This window comes from Paroedura picta, chromosome 9 (genome assembly GCF_049243985.1).
Source record: "Paroedura picta isolate Pp20150507F chromosome 9, Ppicta_v3.0, whole genome shotgun sequence".
NCBI classification, from domain to species: Eukaryota; Metazoa; Chordata; class Lepidosauria; order Squamata; family Gekkonidae; genus Paroedura; species Paroedura picta.
In genome coordinates, this window is record NC_135377.1 from 20,864,480 (window position 1) to 20,884,037 (window position 19,558).

The 19,558-nt window shown below is 48.9% G+C and overlaps 1 protein-coding gene across 1 annotated transcript in view; it reads left to right on the top strand.

The window, feature by feature from the left end:
* The first annotated feature begins 11,711 nt into the window (after positions 1-11,711).
* STK3 (serine/threonine kinase 3) overlaps positions 11,712-19,558 on the top strand; it is a 126,739-nt gene continuing 118,892 nt past the window's right edge. Inside the window, exon 1 of the mRNA XM_077351822.1 lies at positions 11,712-11,935. Coding sequence (XP_077207937.1) covers positions 11,913-11,935 — 23 coding nt within the window. The 5' untranslated portion in view covers positions 11,712-11,912. The remainder of the gene's footprint in view (positions 11,936-19,558) is intronic.

Here is a 19,558-nt window from a genome sequence, read left to right on the forward strand (position 1 = left end):
CTGGTCTCTCCGCGCGGAAGCCTCTCCGGCCCGTCAGGCTTCCAGCGCGACCACCAGCCTGGGAAGCAGCCGCCTGCGAGGGTCCCAGCTGCCCACCGGCCCGCTTCTGGCCAATCTCACCCCATCCTCTAGTGAAAGGGGAGAGGAGGGGAGGGGGCGGAGGGGAAACCAAACCTCCCGCAGGAAGCAGTGAGAATGGCCACTCTTCTTTCTTTCTTTCTTTCTTTCTTTCTTTCTTTCTTTCTTTCTTTCTTTCTTTCTTTCTTTCTTTCTTTCTTTCTTTCTTTCTTTCTTTCTTTCTTTCTTTCTTTCTTTCTTTCTTCCTTCCTTCCTTCCTTCCTTCCTTCCTTCCTTCCTTCCTTCCTTCCTTCCTTCCTTCCTTCCTTCCTTCCTTCCTTCCTTCCTTCCTTTCTTTCTTTCTTTCGAAAGGTCTGGTTATTGCTCAGCCACCATCTCAAGCACTCTCCGGTTGTCGAGAAGGGCAACGGGGGCGGGGGTCTGGGGTGGGGTCTCTCCGGTTTTAAACGCTGCTGGAGAAAGGCGATCCTGTTCGGAAGCTGGGCCTGCGATCCCCAGCGCTGCTCCTGGGGAGACAGCAGCGTATTGGATCGGAAAGATCCTGTAGAACGGTCAAGACTGGTTTAAATCCCACGTGAGGGGTGGTGTTTTCTAGGGCTCGGTGTTTCTGTGGGTTTCCGAAGGGCACTGGGGAGCGGCTCCGGGCTGAGCCGGGCGTGAGGGGCGGGGTCCACCACAAACCATCCCTGGCCCGGCAGCTAGGCAGCACCTGCCATGCGACAGATCGAGAACCAGCCAGGCCAGTCCTGGGCCCCTTCTGCATATGTAGATTAAAGCACTTTCAATGCACTTTGGAAGTAGATTACCATATTCTGCACAGGAAAATCCGGCTGCAAAAGCACCTTGAAAGTGCATTATCCAGTGTGTGCAGAATGGGCCTTGGGCTGGGGGCTGGGTCGTGCCTGGCTTAGGGGTGGATGGCTCCTCCTTGGCTGCAGGTGACTCCTGCAATCCCCGGGCAGGTGGGCCGCGAGGCTGGGGTCATCTCGATGCGGAGGCAGGGGAACTGCAGGCACAGCCATCGAGCTCCCTTGGATGGGAGACCACCGGCGAAGGCCCAGTGGGAAAGGGCCGGCAGCCTGCATCTCCCGCGAGGAGCTCAGCGGAAGGCCCACCAGCACACCGCCGGCGCTGGGCCCCCAGTTGCCCGGGACGGCCCAGGAGAGGCTTCGGGGATCAGGCCCGGAAGGAGGCGAGAGAAGCCAGAAGCGGCCGGACGAGGCTAGTTCAGCTCAAAGAACCGTCTCCATTTCTCCAGAGCCAAGAGCGGCTTCCTTCGCTGGCCACGTGCGCTCGGCGGGTCTCTCTTCTTGTCGCCTCGTGTGGACTCGGAGACGCTGAGCAGGAAGTCTTTCTGCACATGGGCAGAGGCAGTCCAGGATTCTGCTTCGGTGCGGCCCCTGAACCCCAGCACAGATGGCTCCCTGGCGCCCAGTCCCCGGGCGTTTCCGCTCCCCTGTCTCTCCGCCTGCGCTTGTCAGAGGCGGAAAGGGCGCTTCTCTGCCCCTTTTATAGGCGCAGATGCTGGGGCAGAAGAGGCGCCCCTTCATCTCTCCAGGATCAAGCCTCGTGCTGCTTTGCGCGGGTGAAGCAGGCGGCGCGGACCTAACAGCGCGGGGGAAATCTCATCGCATCCCGCCGGTCCACGTGTTCAGCCGCGGAGCCGGCAGCCCCAGGGCCCCGACTTACCCTGGAGAATGGCCCCCGGGACTCAGCAGGGGCTTTCTGGACCGCCTCCGGTTAGCCCACCTTCCTCTCCCCACTCCCCACTCCCATTCTCACTATAGAGACCTTCGGAAACAAGGAAGGAAGGATAATTTGAGGCTATCATTTGACACGTTTTTGGACAAATATGTTTGGCAGAGAAGTTTGTCAAAGGAAGGGAACTTGCTTAAAGAGGGGCGAATGTAGAGTCTGTCTGACAGGGAGCGCTTGTTCTTCCTGCGATCGTGCATCCCGTTAATTCGGAGTGAGTCGGGAGAGTTTCACCTGAGTTTCTGGGTCCCAGAATCTGGGAAGGACCGAAGCCCACTTTGCAGAAATGGTGGGCAAATCTCTCCTCAGTTTGACTGGCCCCCCTTCAGCCGGGGGTCCGAGGGCCGGTGGAGGAGGCACGACCTGCGGGGCCTCTTTCCCAAAAAGTCAGCTCGGGACTCCCTGAATGAACGGGTCACAAGCCATCCTTCCAGACGGGGGCGGCGCCGGTTTGCAGTAGTCCAGCGCCATGGTAGAGACCAACAAGCGTTTTATATTTTCTTTTTTTTGGGGGGGGGGGGAGGTTTGGAGACTCTGCTAGCACCGGACACCCGACCAGCTCCTGCCCAGAAACTCTTGTTGGTGTCTAAGGATCGAACGCGAGAGACCTAGAGGCCGGCCGCGCCCCCAAAGCAGTCAAGGCGGAGTACTGGAATCGCACCGCCTCGGAGCCTTTCGGGGGTCCTTGCTGGGCGGGTCCTTACTCCCCTCCCTCCGCCCCAGCTGCCCCACCGCTTGAGCCGCGGAGCCCAGTGGCTCCCACCCGCCTCCTTCGCCGGTGGCGCATTTCCAGCCAGGCAGGCAGCCCGTCGAGGGGAACCGTCTCCGCTGGAAGGGAGCTCCACGGTCACTGAATTTGTTGCATTTTCGAAACAAAACACGCCTCTCTTTTTTGGACCTCGGCCCGGAAGCCTGAAAATACCCGGGCCTTTCTTCCTTTCGGGAAAGGGAGGCATTAAGGAGCCCGAAGCGAGCCTCCTTCCCTAGCCCCGAGGCCAGCGTTTGGTTGCAAAGAGAGAGCCGGGCTGGATTCAGAAGGCGGGCCCTGCGCTCTCCCCCTCCCCGGGTGTTCTCGCCCGTGTGAATGCGCTCCTCCGGACAGGGATCGCGCCTAAATCAACCCCGGCAGGAAGCCCCTGGGCGTGGAAGGGCCTTTCTTTCCTCAGTCGAGGCTGCGGCCGCCCCCGATCAACGGGCTTGGAAGCAGGTCCCCGCTGCAGTGCGTGGGGCTTGCAGTCGCATGAATTGACTGCGCGGAGGGGTCACCTCCCAGTCCTAGGGGCACGGGGGTCCCGATCCTGCCGCTTGGGCCAAAGCTGGGGGGAGGCGCCGGCGGAAGGTCCCTTTCCGCCTCCTGACCGCGGTGGCGGGGGTTGGCGGAGCGGGGGGGGGGGGGAGAGAAAGCGGCCGCCTCCCAGCCAAGTACCGAGCAGGGCTCGTCCCACCCTGCCCACCTTCCGACACGGGCCGGCCTGGGCCATCGAGCGCCCCGCAGACGCCCCGTCAAAAACCCGTTTCGAAAAGGAATTCGTTTGTTCCTTTCCCGCCCCGTCCCCATCGGGACAAGGCCGCCCTCGAAAGGCAGCGCCCTCCTTGCGCCCTCGAGGAGACGGCGAAGTGCTTCGAGGCCTTCAAACCCACGAGGGCGGGCGGAGGGGGGGGTGTTCTGCGCTGGACCCCCTCTGATCCCGTCGCGTCAGGGCCTGCTCCGCCTGCCTGGACTGGCGAAAAAGGCGGACGATCAACCGAGCGAAGTCCCTCATCAGAGGAAGAGCCGTGGGCGGCGGCACCGGCCAGAGCTTTTGGGCGCAGTCAACTGGGGAGGGAGCCCCTGTGCTGTCGAACCCAGCTAGCTGCCCGGGCCAGCCCGCTCGTCCCTTAGGCCGAGGCTGCAGCCCTAAAGAGAGAGCCCGTGGGGGGGGGGGGGCGGCAGCCGTCTCAGTGACAGCCCCGACGCTCTTGCCAGGGGAGGCGCTCCAGGGGCGCTCCTGGGGCTCCAGTCCCCGCAGATGATGATGATGATGATGATAATAATAATAATAACAACAACAATAACAACAACAACAAAAACAACAATAATAATAATAAATCTATGCCCCTTCCTTGTCCAGGGGAAGGGAATCCTTCTTGTTCCACACTGTTCCAAGAGCTCCATTTTTGCAACGGGACGGCTGGCTGAGGGTGCCCGGGGGAGCGAGGCGCTGTGAGGAGCGGAGGGGAGGGCCAGCTCTCTGTCCGGCCTGTCGGAGGAAGGCCCGAGCTGCGCCCCGCCCCGAGGCTTCACGCCCCACTTGCCTGTCCGCCCCACGATGGTCCCCGGGGAAGCTCAGGGATTGGTTGCGCCCCGAGGGCGGCCAGCGATCTCTCAGAGAAGAAGCAACAGTTGTGATGCACCCCTGGGCCGCGCCTGGCTTTGCCATGCAGTGCGGGGGGGGGGGGGTTAACATCTCACCCCAGTCTTCTGGCCATCCCAGCCCTGCCCCCCAAAGCCCCAAGCCTGCTTTTGCCAGGCGCCTGGTATTTCGCCTACAACCCATTCCACGCACAAAGGAAAGTTCGGTGGGTTTTGCGGGAGGCAGGCCCACCCGGAATGTGGCTAAACGTCCAGGAGCTTTTAGCCACACCCTCTTAGAAGTGAGGTCCAGGCCCACAGACCAATACATCTCAGGTCCAGATAAAAGGCTAAGGGGACGGTATTCCAGTCTCACCCCTCGGTACCTTTGCCAAGAAGAAGCGGCGGGAGACTTGTCAGTCGATTAATCTCAGTCCCTGGAGGTACCCAAAGATGACCAAAATGGATGACCTCCTCAGACAACCAAAATGGATGGGAGCAGGCTAAAAGTGGGCGCTTTCTCTAGTTTATTTACGTACTATTTATTTATTTATTTAAACCCCAATATATACAAACCATAAAAAACAAATAACAATTACTCCAGCAATGGGGGGGGGACCCTCCTTACCCCTCCATGTTTCCCCCTCCATCAGCACCTCAGGACCCTAATTCTCAGGGATGCTGATAGTTTTTGGTTATGGAGGGGCCCCTGTGATCTCCCACACCCTGGGTCTTGTATTATGCCAGTAAAGGCTTCTGTACCTGTATCTATCAAAACCTTGAACTTGATCTGGGCTACAACTGGCAACCAATGCAGCTGCCTCAGCACTGGCTGAATATGGGCCTTCCAAGGTGTTCCAGTGAGGACCCTGGCTGCTGCATTTTGCACCAGGAGCCTGTGAGGGCTGACAAGTCGAACATTGTGAGAATGGCCAAACTGCCCCTATCCAGCTGGTGCTGGAGATTGTCCACCAAGGCAACCAGCACTGTCTCCACCCCATAGCCAGGACTGGTATGGACTGAGCTCCAAAATTTCCTCCAAGAAAACTAGGAGCTCATCCATGGCAGCCTTCACCACCTTGCTCAGAAGATGAGAAACTGGGCGGTAGCTGGATGGGTCTTGCGGATCAAGCAATGACTTCTTCGGCAGGGGTCAGACAATAGCCCCCTTCAAAGCCTCAAGGAACTCCCCAGTAGTCAGGGAGAGGTTGATGATATCCCTGAACGGACCTCCTATCTGCTGGTCGCCTCCACGGAGCAACCAAGATAGATGGGGAGCAAGGGGGCAGATAGATACTGAGCCTAGTAACTTGTCCACTTAGTTATGGGTGATGGGGCTGGTGCATAGAAGTGCTAGAAGAAAAGAGAGAAATAAATATTTAAAACCCCATCTACCCAGTTCTCTTTTTCAGCCCCCTTCAAACAGTTTCATCTTCACAGGAGTTCCATCCTGACTCTGCCCAGATTCACCATTCCAGTCCTTGATCAACTTCACCAGCTCTGTCGTGTCCCGTCCTTGAAACAGTGTCAGTTTGCAGAAGAAAAACTCACCATCTGTACGATGAAGAATGAGACCATATCATTGTTTTGACAGTTCTAAGCTTCTGGTGATGAAATACTATTGACAGGACTAGCAGATCAAGGTCATAGGCTCTGCATACTTTTGCATTTGCATGGTTTCGTCATTCAAGATGGGCGCATCAAGCATGTATTCCCTGATCTAATCCAGGTGACTTCATTTAAACAGCAACAACAATTTTATTTTCTATCCCACTCTTTCCTGAAGGCTCAGGGTGGGCAACAACATATACAAATATAAACACAATAATACAAGAACAGCAATTGATATTTTTAAACATTCTGTATCCACATTAGTTCAAACCACCTCTGATTTCCCAGTAGGAGGGGTACTGATGTCAGACCGTGAAGGTTGCCTGTTGTTTCAGACAGGGAGGCCAGAATTTCGGTGCTATTTTTGGCCTTGTATTGCAATGTACCTGCTCTCCTAATGGTGATTTAAGGCAGAAGTATCTCCATTCTCCATTTGTCTGATGGAGCATTAACTCTTGAAAGTTTATATCCCCCCGAATCTTGTTAGTCTAAGAAGGTTCTACTGGACTCAAATCTTGTGCTTCTATTGCAGATCAACATGGCTTGCCCTCCTAAAACTACCTTCATATACAACAAATAAGTCTTTGTGGGTCTTAAAGGTGCCACTGGATTCTGATTTTGTTTTGTTGTACCTTCATTCAGTAAGGCAGGGGTAGTCAACCTGTGGTCCTCCAGATGTCCATGGACTACAATTCCCATGAGCCCCTGCCAGCAGTTGCTGGCAGGGGCTCATGGTAATTGTAGTCTATTGACATCTGGAGGACCACAGGTTGACTACCCCTGCAGTAAGGCACTCATGAGGATTACAGCGTTTTTAGGGGTTGCCAAAACTTAATGGTATCCCCTCCCCTCTGATGTCCTCCTTCTCATTCTCTTTCTTGGAGGAACTGTACACTCCCCTCCCTCAGGCATTTTGAATAAGATTAATGATGGATGGAAGCTTCTGATGGCTAGCCTACTGTCGGATTTCATGAAAAAAACACCCTGTGTTTATTGTTCCTTCTTTACTGATTTTAGTGTATTGTATTAGGAAGCCTTAATTAAGGTTATTCTTATCAAATTTGGTAAAACAAGTAAGCCTACAGATCTGGGCATTTCAAGTACTTGATTGAAACCATTAGTTATGATGATACCTTAAAAAGGGTCCCCAGGGCATCAAACTTAAAAACATATAAAATATGTCCAGCATTTAAATAATATATAGAATAATTAAATAAAACGTATAAGCACAAACACGCACCACCCAAAACCAAGGAGAAGGCCAATAACAGCCATTGAGGGTATGAGCTGCCATGATAACAAAATCCCCAGCATTTTACTGAGGACCAATTTCAACATGACAGGCTGGAATGACACTTTCCCCCTAAGCAAGGAAAAATGCAGGATGCTTAGATATTTCACTGCTAACTCGCATACCCTCTTGCTTTCCCCTCCCCTACTAAATCTACAAGGCCTTCTGGAAGTAGATAAAAAAAGAACCACAAATGTGATCTAGGAATAAACAACAGCAGGAAACATCAGTCCTGTTCAATTTTCGACTCCTTTCTGCTCAATTATCAGCAGACTTCCCCCCCCCCCACTTTCCAAATCAGCAGCATGTTTTCAAGGACACTGTTTTTTTTTATATGGGCCCCAACATATTACAGACGTTTCTGTTTCATACTGGGATAGTGAATGTTGCCACTGTAATTATTAATTTTACTTATCGTCATCTCCCACTTTCCCTTTGGGCCTCTTGGAAACATCTGGTGCCTCTACAAGAGTAAGCAATAAAGATGCCCACTACTGATAGTAGGATGGGGTGGGGGGGATTACATTGTAGCGGAAAATTTAGCCAAGGTTATGGGCTGATTTATGTAACACAGTCTGGCCAGCAGGATAAGGCTCTCTTCACACCATTCCTTCTAATCCTGATTGCCTCCAACCTAGCCTGTGTCAAATTTCCATCTTGCATTGCTGCAGCTGCAGGTTTCTAACACTGAAGGGAAGTCCTCCTTCTTAACAAAAACCCATTCAGTGTAAAAGGAAAACGAACCAAGCCGCGGTGCAAGATGTCGGGGGACACTTTTGGCTGGTTAGCTCACACTGCATGACCAGAGGCATTCCAGTATTCAGCTCTGATGAACATAAACCATTTAACAAAGTGCTGAATCCAAATCTAGGGTAGAATGCTACAATTTATCCAGAAGTGGCCTTTGGTCTGACTTTTACTAGATTTCCCAGTGTAGCTTGGAGTCACCAGAGATTTCAATCAATTTTGCCTAATATTCTGCCTGTGTCTCTGCGTGGAAAAGAAGAGCCTGGTCATTGTTGGCCAATCTTGGCTACTCTAGTAGTTCAATGTTTACTGTGATTTGTAATCTTATTGTTTGCTTGCACATTCAGTACAGAAGTGTTACAGCTTGAATTGCTTAGTTGAAAAGTCTTCTTCTATTTGATCCTCCCTTTACTGTTAATATCTGCCCGGTTAGATGAGTAGAAAATTAGAGTAGGGTCTTGTCAGTGGTGGCTCTTTCCAGTGTCTGTCACACCACCCCTTTGTGGAATTTCCACTTCCAAGTGAGGTGACACTTTCCTCACCAAGCCTCTGCTTGTGATACTGCTGCTTAGTTTCTAAATTCTTGCCTGTGTTATTGAAAACTTTCTTTGCAGAGTTTTAAAATAGGGTTCGGGTTCACTGCTTTTGGGAAAAGCAGCTTATAAATCTAATAAATACGTAACACATCTGTTTTTGGATCCGGGGTTTGATGCAGCAGCAGCAAAAGGGTTCAGACACAATACACAGCCTTCGGGAAAGGCATTCAGCAGCCCTACTTGCTGGGTTGTGAGAAGGCCCAGCAGAGCCATCCATATTGTTTTTTTGCTTTGGAAGGACTTTCTGCCACTGAATGCATGTAGCTGCAAGGGCCTCACACTTCCTGTTGCTCTTGGCACACACAGAAGCAGGCAAGACAATAACTCAGCAGTGGAGGAGATTCTTTTTTATCATAAGCAGGGCTTTTCATGTTCCTTTCACATTACAGCGATGTCCAGGGGCACTGTCAGTGAGTCTGGGTCACCAAGCAAAAGTACAAGAGTCACTGCCCCTCTGCCCAGGCCACACAAGGCAAGACCTTCAGTCCATGTGGGGTAGGCAGGAGATGAAGCCACTATTGTACATTTGCTGCTCAAACCTCAGACGAGCAGGGTTGCCAACCACAGGTTCAGGAATACCTGGAGATTTTGGGGGTGAAGGCTGTAGGAATGGGGTGTAGGGAGGGGGAGAGACTTCAGGAGGGTATAATGCAATGCAGCCCACCTTCCAAAGCAGCTGTTTCTTCCAAGAGAAGTGGAATGTTTTAAAGAAATATATAATTAATACATGATATATGCAATCTAGAGGTCAGTTGTAATTCCAGGAAATCTCTAGCCCCTACCTAGATGAGGCAGGCATATGTGGCAGCAGAAACTTGCACTATTTTTTCCTTCCCCCTTCAGGGTAGGTCCTTTGCTGCCTTCCCAACATGGAGTCCAAGGCAGTTGCTATTCCTAGCATGGAGCCTGGGACAAAAGGGAAGACGGTTATTGTGATATTGTGTTATTTCTTGTCATGTGCTTGAAATTCAGTGGATTCCATGTTGCCTCCTGGGTCCCAAATATGGAAATATTGAATCTCACTGTGCCAGAAATGCAGAATCTGTGGTAGGAGAAACTTCAGGCCTATGTGGGATAATAAGAGAAATAGGAATAATCCCTAGGTCAGTGGTTCTCAACCTTGGGGTCGCAACCCCATTTGGGGTCGCTTGGCCCCTTCCCCGGAGTCGCCAGGTTGCTGGCTGCTGCGGTGGTGGCGGCAGCGGGTGGCGGCAGGCAGCAGCGGATGGTGGCAGCGGCGGGAGGCGGGCGGAGGCAGATGGTTGCAGAGGTTGGTGGAGCCATGGCAATGGCTGCCTCCACGCCCACCTTGATTGATGTGCACCTGCGCATGTGTGTGCACGCATACACGCACATGCTGCTCACCCCTGCGCATGCTACCTGCATGCTTCCCGCATGCATGTGCACGCTGCCACTGTCACCAAAGTTTGGGTTGCAGCACCGGTAAGGTTGAGAACCGCAGCTCTAGGTAATGACTTGAGCTAGTGTGGTACAGAGGTTGAACTTTAGGGTAAAATTTGGGAGACCCAGGTCTGACTCCTAGGTTCCCAGTCTCCAAGTGGTGGCTACATATCTTCTGAGATTACCTGAAAACTGCCTCTCTGTTTATGCCCCTCAAAGAGCAGTATGCTCTGCCACCTCCAGCCGGCTAATGATCCCTGGCCCCAAGGAAGCCTGCTTGACCTCAACCAGCGCCAGAGCCTTTTCTGTCCTGGCCCCCACCTATTGGAATGAGCTCCCAGAGGAGATCAGGACCATAATGGAACTAAAACAGTTCTACAGGGCCTGCAAAAGGGAGCTCTTCCACCAGGCATTTGGTTGAGGTTGACCAAAACTAAATAACAGGTACTGGGCTCCGATCCTCCCTCCCTGGACCCATGTGACTGATTGGACCAACCATAGGCCTGTTAAATTGTTATATGTTGAAGGTTTTCTGTGTTCATTGTTGTTATGATTGCTACTCTTCATTTTTTATAATCAGTAAGTTTGATGTATTGTTCTGTTAAGTTCTATGTGAACCGTTATGAGCATTACGGGAGGGCGTTCTACATATGCAATAAATAAAATAAATAAAACAAATGATCTTCAGGTGACAGATAACAGTTCAGTCTGAGAAAATGGCTGCTTTGCAAAGTGGATTTTAGGGCAATATACCCCAACTGAAGCCCCTCCTCAGACTCCAATCCTAAAATCTTCAGCTATTTCCCGACCTGGAGTTGGCAACCCTATTGATTCCGAGCCTTGTCATGGCCCTGGACCAGTCACAGTGTAGCCTACTTCACAGGGCTATTGTGAGGAGACAATGGATGAGAAGACTATGCAGTAAACTATTTTGGGACCCGATTGGGGAAAGGTGGGGCGGGATACGTAAATAAATAAAACAATGTGATAGAACAAAGTTCGAGTCCTTTAAGACCGACCATTTAATTCTGGGTAAAAAAAAAACTTCTGCAGAATGTGACGGACCTATGAATGTGGGGGATTGGAGAAGCAGTTTTCTTAGTCTCCCTCCTCTTGCATTATGGGGAAGAATTAGAATTGCAAACTCTATGCTGGGAACTTCTTGGAAATTTGGGGGCAGTGGCTGTGGATGGGAGAATTTGGAAAGGGGTTTCATTTATAATCTATGGTGTTCTGTAGATTGTCCCTCTGGCACTACGATATTTTTCAGGGAAAATGATATCTGCATAATAATAACTAATATCAGTATTAAGCAGCGTAACGCTCATAATTTACAATACTACTTAGTTTGCTTTTACCTCTACAATAAGGTGACCAGATTGTCCCACTTTTGGAGGGACATCTGGGGGCACCTGGCAAATTGTACTTATGTTGCAAGTAAAAATATATACATTACAATACTATTTTTGCGTTCTATGCGCTCTATGAAAATTTTTGTTGCGTCATATAGAACAATTTTTAATCATTTAATCAATCAACCCCCCCCCCCTCCCCGGTCAATGGTGTCCCGCTTTACCAATGTTAAAATCTGGTCACCTTACTCTACAACCATGATGAAAAACGTCCCCAAGTTAGAAAACTACATAACCCAAGATGCAATCTTTCCACATACGCCCCCGCTCCTTAGTGCCGCGATGCATGACGGACAAGGAAAACCTTTCCCTTTCAGGCGCTTTTAGTCACATGATGCTACGTGACGCAACGCGACGAGAGATGCCTGATGCACCCGGCCTCTAGCAACTTTCTCTTCCGCTTTCTGGGAAGGGAGGGGGTTTCGATTGGCTTTTGGAACGACCAACCACAGCCTTTCCTTCTCCATTAACAGCCAATCGAATACTAGGGAGGGCGGTCCTGCAGAGTAGCAGGTTAGTTCTTGTGTCTCGGTGGGGAAGTCCGGGAGGAAGCCAGTCCCCGTTAAAGGGCCAGCAGAGGGGGAGGAAAGTTGTGCCGAGTTGCTTGCGGCAGGGGCTGGCTAGGTCCTGCCAGGGTGGTAAAACACACCTTGTCCTGCTGGGGGGCAAAATATCTCGGCGGCCGCAGGATGGAGCAGGCAGCGCCTAAAAGGTAACTGGGGAGCGACCCCCGCCTCGCGAGAGTGGGAGACCCGGGTGGGGGTGGCATTTGGGGTATAAGGAGGGAGGGAGGCTGGCTGGTGGGCCTAGGCCGCAGCTCTCAGCTGGGGGGCCCCTCCGTCGTCCTCCTCCTGGAGCCTGGGGAGGTTTCTCTTTACCAGCTGTCGCCCCTTTCTCCCAAACGCTGACTTGGGGAAGGGGGGGAGTCTAGACCCCTTTCTGCCCCTTCGCCCCTAGTGAAGTGAGGAGGGCGCTTCCTGAGCCTGCTCAAAAGCACCTGAAAGAGAGGATTTCTTTATTTAGGTACTTCTAGGCCCCTTTCCTGCCCAGGGGGGGGGGGGGGGCTAAGATGTAGGGTTGCCAGCTCTACCTTAGTTGGAGGTTTTGGGGGTGGGGTCTGGGGAGGGGGGCTTAAGAGGGGGTATAATGCCATAGTGTCCACCACTTAGAGTGGCCAGTTTATCGGCTGAATTCTGTCTCCTGGAGAACAGTTGTCATCCCAGGAGATCACCACCTGGAGGTTGGCAGCCCAGCCAGAACGGCTTGCATGGTTTCCCCTTCCTCAGATCACTATGTGAGGGAGATCAGGTTCAGACAGAATGACTGCTTTAAGATCACCTTGAATGCTTAAAGGCAGTAGGGATTGGAACCTGGGTTTCCCAGCATCAGATGATGTTATTTCCTGTATGCCATAATTGCAGCCATTACCCCTTGTGTCAAAAATGTCACACAGGTACATCCCCCCCCCCGTGCAGATGATGCACCCTTAGACTGTAGGGCCAATGTGATGTAGCATTTTGGGGAGAGTTTGGATTAAAGTGCAGTCCCTGCTGGGCTATGAAGCTCTTTCTGTGAACTCTCTTTTTCAGCCTCACCTACTCCATAAGGTAGTCATGAGAATAAAATGAAGCAGGGGAGACTTTGTATGCTGCCCTGGGCTCTTAGAAGGGATGAACTGGGGGCCAAAAGCGCTTTAGGAAAGGACACCCCCTCTCCCACCACAACCCCCCCCTCGCCTGGTTGATGGTTATGGAACCAGCTAAAGAGAAAGGAGGGGCTGGCATTCTCCTACTTGCTGGCCACGTGGCATTCAGACTTGGAGGCTAGAGCGAGGGGATGTTGTACCCATGTTCCTTGCAGAGGATTTGAACTGGAGTCTCCCAAATCCTACTTTGATGTTCTGACTACTGCCATACCCGTGTTCCTCCTTGTTGGGCAACCAAAGCACCTCTCTGCCTGTGTTCTTTGCGGGCCAGACCTGCCCCTTGGAGGAAGGCAGGTTTTGCTCTTCCTAAACTGGCCCCAACTTGGGCATGAGTTGGGCTCAGAGCAGTAACCCACTGGCGTTTTTTTCCTAGCAAAGTAAATGGCCAGCCTATCCTGGCTCCTTTGATGAAAGAATATTTAACCAGAGTCCAGTGGCATCTGGAAGACTTAACAAACTTCTGCCATAAGCTTTCCAGGAGTTAGAAGTGCTGTTAGTCTCCTGTTTAATCTTACTGCAACAGATTAACACGACTGCCTTGGAGGAGGAGGGAGCAGTGCATAGTAACAGAAAATGTCATATTTCTCTGGGATCCATCCCCTAATATTTGTATATTAGTAGGCTCAAATCAACCCACAATACTGCACAGCTGCTGTCGCACATGTGGATGTTAAAGGATGACAGATCTGTGGTGTTGGAGCACTACATTCCCCTCATACTTGATGCTTTTGTGTCCTTGGTGTGTTTTTCCTCCTTGAAATGCCCCCTACCCCCCAGTCTCATCTGTGGTTCAGTGGTAGGGGTGAAGAAGAATCTCTCTCACGCAGATACATACAGCCACCCACTTCAGACCTCCCTGCTGGTCCCTCCCTTGTGGCAGAGGGAATGTTTCATTTTCTTGACTCCCATTCACCCCTGTTGCTGCTCTTGAGGGAGATATCCTAAGCCATCTGACCTGTGTTTCCTTGAAGGGGTGTGGGAATGGGGCCTTGGGTAATTTGCTTTTGCTTGAGCTGCCTGACATTTACTTGATAAAGCACTGGATACAGGAGAGGGAAGTTCACGTATAGGTTTACTAAAAAGGCTGTTGTAACACTTACCTGGGAATAAGCCCTATCAAATAGATCTCAGTAGGATGCAGAGTAGACCAGTTTAGGCTTCGAATAGGGCAAAGATAAAAATGTGAGAGGGAAATATAGTATTTATGACACGTGTACAACTGGTCGACATATGTCCAGAAAACTGTAGGAATGAGAGAAAAAGCCCTCTGATTATTAACTACGGTATATTAATATGAGGAGAAATCTGTACACATAAGCTGTCTCTTTGTCTCTGTGTTCATTTATCTTGGACTTCTGTATTGTTCAGCAACCAACCTGAAAGCATGGCTGTAACTTGTGCTGTTGCTGAATGCCCCTGCCTTGAACTGCAAAAATATCTTGAATACTTTGATCAGGATTGATCCCCTTTTGCTGTCTGTAGGCAATAGGCTAATGGTTTATATGTGTGTGTGTGTGTGTGTGTGTGTGTGTGTGTGTGTGTGTGTGTGTGGAGATGCTAATTTTAAAAATGTACCATTTTTTAAGTCTTGAGCACTATCAGCCCTGATTGCATATTTTCCAGGAATCTGGCCTTGAAACCAGCTTGCATTCAGACACTTCTTGTTTTTTTCCTATCTTTTTGTAGTGCCTCAGCTTGCTGGGAAATTAAGCCACCAAGCTCTTCAGGATGGAATTTGTTTTCTCCAGATAGTCACCAGTCTTTCCTCCCCTCTGCCCTTTAAGCTCTGCAAAGTTTAATCATCTTGAGATGGTCCAGTGCTGATTTCTCCCTTGAAGATTCTTTCTTCTTCCCACAATATTTGTGGATGTGTGTGTTTTAAAAATTGCATTAATTTGCAGTGTAAGCTCCAGAACAGTTGTCCCCAACCCCTGGTTTGGAGACCGGTACCGGTTCATGGATCAGTTGGTACTGGGCCGCGGCTCCTCCTCGTCCTCCTCCCCATCTGCTGCCTCAGGGGCTGCCCTGCCACTCTGCCGCCAGGCTCACCTTTGGTGCTCTCCGGCGGCTGCCATGGTTGGGGCTTCCCCTCGGCGTGGCACTGCGCAGCTGCTGCTGGCAGCATTCCCCAGCGGATGGCTGGAAGTCAGGGGCGCCGGAGGGAAAGCAAGTGGAGCAGGGGCTTAGGCGGCGGCGACGTCCCTTGGCAAAAGACTACCCCCCCTGGGCCTCAGTAAAATAAGAATATTTGAATTTTCATGAGTGTACCCACTGCATGGGTTGTCACTGCAGTTGGATAAGCTGGGAAAGTGGATAGAAGCTATGTCATGCCATGAGATGGTCCCCCTCATCTGCAGTGGACCGTCAAATGGGAGAATATTTATTTATTCATTTTTATCTATTTATTTTAGATTTATATACTGCCCTTCCATACAGCTCTGGGTGGTTTACATACAACATCATATAACATGATTCCATAGAACATTGCAACAAATATTTATATAACAATATATAACAAATAACAAATATAACAATTGACATGTCAACCAGAACAATATTTAACAGGGACATTGACACAGCTTTTGGTTGGTGAGATTCTTCTGGGCTAGTCGGCCTCAAACAAAAAGAATAGTAAGTTCATATAGAGAGGTAGTAGACTTCTGACTGCTAGTGGTGGGAGGCAGAATTGAGGGTAGGCCTTGGCCACGACATGTTTGTTGGCCCTCTGGCCCAATTGGTTGACTGTTGTATGAAACATTAACCTGGGTTAATGTTGTATGAAACATTAACCTTTAATCTGATCTTATTCTGATATGAACAGAGTGTTATGGGGCTCTCATGGTTGTCTCATACTTAATTTGAAAAGATGCTGGTGATCAGAGCAAGAATTGGGAAGCTCTCCTACAGGATGCCTCCAGTCTCTTGCCTTTAAAATTGTTCCTGAGCACAACAGCCGAGTCATGTGCAGGCACTGAAAACGATTCTTAATGAAGCACAAAGAATGCTTAGCTCAGATTGATTTCCAGCTTCCTTTAACAGAATGCTCATCTAATGCAGTGGTTTCTGCAATCTCTTTTAATTTGATTGTGAGGTTAGCAGTTGATACGGTCTTGAGTGATATGTGATTGAAAAGGAGTCCAGATTGCATCACAATTTTTGTTTTGTTTTTTGGGTTTTTTTTTTTTTGCTCTCAGGTTCAGTTTGCATTGTATGGAAACTTAGTGAAACAGAAAACAAGTGTGGCAAAAAGAATGCCGTGGTAGCCAACCCAAAGATACCACAAATGAGTCAGTTTAGTTCCTGTTTGAACACATCAGATGGTCCAAATCAGTGCAGGTGAAGTGACTGCATACATGCAGTCAAATATTTACTTGCTTGTATCTGGGAACATTTGATGTAGAAGTTCAGCAAATGGTCTAACATTTCTGTTCTAAGAAGAACATGATTTCAGCTTTGTCTTATTCTTGACATATTGGTTTCTACAGGCAGGATTTTTAAAATGAGGAAGCATTCCATTAGGTATGCAATCCAGATATAAATATATTGCCTTACTGAGAACTGGTGGGCCACTGCTTAAGTAAGAACATAGTCTGTGACCCACATTTTGCTGCACAATAATCACTGCTTCTAAAATGAAAGCCTATGGATTGGTTATATTTGTATATTTCTGAGACTGGATCCATATTACCACTAAGAGAAATTTCCATATTTCCATTCTTCCTGCAGCATACCCCCCCTCTTGTTATTCCTTGGAGTCCCCTATCCCCCAGTGGCATTTCATGGAGATCAGTGTGTGTGTGTGTGTGTGTGTGGGGGGGGGGTGCTGCAAAGTTCCATTGCACTGGTGGAATATTCAGCCTGGATCTAGCCCTTCCTTTGGTTCACTTGAAATAGCAGCCCTGTGTCTGGCCAACTTGTGGACACCTACAGGTGGACAGAGGAAAACCCTAAGCAAGTATACTTGGAACTATGTCCCACTGTATTCAGTAGAGCTTGCCCCTAAGAAAGTATTGATAGAGTTGTATCCTGAATATTTTTTCATTCCACCCACTCCATTTTTAAGGCTGTAGAAAACCAGTTCCCAGAAAGGAGGAGACTTTTGGGAGTCTCAGGATGCAGTAGGAGAAATTCAGTAATTTCCAGTAAGTGTTCACGGTACAATGATAGCTGGTACTGCTGTCTACACGCTGGGATCTTTTTGACATCTCCTTGGCTGTCTAGTGCCAAGTTGGTATTCCCATCATTGGTACTACTGTGGCACGAGGAAAGCACCAGGGCCAGAGATTTAATCTCAAACCAGAAACAGAGGGGATCCCTAGAAATTACATTTTGGGGAGCTGTGGAGGCTTCAGCCAGGAAGGGGGAGGTGGGGAAGAATAGGTTTCCACTTGCAATCCTTGGGATCCAACCCTGTGTATGTGTTGGTTTGTTTTTTAAAGTTGGTTTCTGTAAACAGAGTATGTATCCTGGGGTCCTCCCCTCTTTCATACAGCTGCATGTTCTGTTTATTTGATATAAGTTTATTCTTCAGAGTTGTGTATTCTCTTTCAATGTGCAGGATTTTAAAATTTAAGTATGATGGAGGGGCTCTAGGACTAGGATAACAAAGTAATGGGGAGCAAGAAAGTCACAGAGGTGGCTGTCAGGATATGTGAATGTTGTTACTGCAGGAAGAAAGCAGAGGAGAGAGACCTTCATAATCCAATGCATATTCCAGCCAAGGGGGACTTACCTTTTGGCATTACTGAAGGAAGCGCAACTGTTGCTTTAAAAGCTCAGCGTCCAGTGAAAACAGCCTCAGGAGGGAGAATTGGTTGTGCAGCCTTTTGGTGCAGTGGTTAGGAGTGCGGACTTCTAATCTGGCATGCCAGGTTCGATTCTGTGCTCCCCCACATGAAACCAGCTGAATGACTTTAGTCTCCCCACGGCACTGATATAATTGTTTTGACTGAGCAGTGATATCAGGGCTCTCTCAGCATCACCCACCCCACAGGGTGTCTGTTGTGGGGAGAGGAAAGGGAAGGCGAATGTAAACTGCTTTGAGCCTCCTTCAGGGAGGGAAAAGCGGCATATAAGAACCAACTGTTCTTCTTCCTCTTCCTCTTCTTCCTCTTCCTCCTCCTCCTCCTCCTCCTCCTCCTCGCACTCTGAATGCACAGTCCAGCAGCTTCAGTTTACTGAAATATTCAGCAATTGTTGTCTATTTTCTTGTCCTCCTTGCACTCTGAATGCACAGTCCAGCAGCTTCAGTTTACTGAAATATTCAGCAATTGTTGTCTATTTTCTTGTCCTCCTCGCACTCTGAATGCACAGTCCAGCAGCTTCAGTTTACTGAAATATTCAGCAATTGTTGTCTATTTTCTTGTCCCTTTGAGGGCTGGAAACTTGTTTTCTAAAAAAATAAAAATAAAGTGAAAGCAGAAAGTATTAATATGCCTTTACTCTGTACCAGAGCTGAGGTTTCTGCTTGTGAAATAGTCTTGGGTAGAGTACAGATGCAGAGTATGCTTTCTGGATTTTTTTGTTGTGCTGATATCACAGGAAAAGGCACTGGTGCAGATGTTTCGTATTACAAGAAATCAGATAATTTAAAAATAGATTCTTCTACTGTTGTACTTTCTTTGTCCTCTGCATCTTGTTTTTAATTATTTCTTTTACTCGGAATTAACCTCTTGGCTCTCTTGTAAAGCAATGCGAAAGGAAGGGAAAGTGAACTTGGAAACTTTCTAAAAGTTCCTCTTGCAGTAGAGTGTTCATAAAAATAATGGTGAACAAGATACTTTTTGTAATTCATATTTTCTCCCTGCCACATCCTAGCCTATACATACTTGAATTTGCGGCAGAAAAAAACCTCTCGTTCCCAACTTCTGTAAACATGAGAACAGCCTATGATTTCCATATATAATCTCTTCTCATGTTTTTAAATTAAGGAAGCTGTTTGTTTTTACATGTGGCTATAAATATTCAAGTGTTCATAAGCAATTTGTTCTCTTAACAGACTAGTTTTCTTAACTCTGTTTTTAGGGTCAGGTGCCACTTCTAATTTAGAATGAGCAGAGCCTGATAAATCTCTGCAACTAATCATTGTAACAAGCAAAGAGACAACGGGGCAATTAATGGAAATTCCCTGGCTTTGTTTTAAAAACTAAATACAGTTGTATTCAATACTGACTTTGGCAGATAGGACATGCTATGAACTTATGTCCCAGTTTACATACTTTCAGGCTAGTTATAATACACAAGCATGGCCAAAGCACATTCAAAGGATCAGATGTTCAACAGGGGAAAGAACACAGTGAATAGTGTGGGAGGGAGTTTAACAAAGAGGCGTAACATGAAATTGATTTTTTGGCCACCAGGCTTTGGGCAACCCACATGGTTTTGTAAGCTTAACGGAATAATGGTGGTACTGTAGTATACCCTTTCATACAACCTACGTCTGTATTCCTGCCCTGAGCTATCTGGGAAGGACAGGCTATAAAGATAAAGTTGTTGTTATTAATATACTGTGCCACAGACATTGTAACTATATTAAAATCATAATATGGCGGGAAGCTTTATTGCTGGTTTTCAAGACTCATGAGCTTCAGGGTTGCTGCCGCTGCTGTTCATGTAGGCATTTAAACTGAC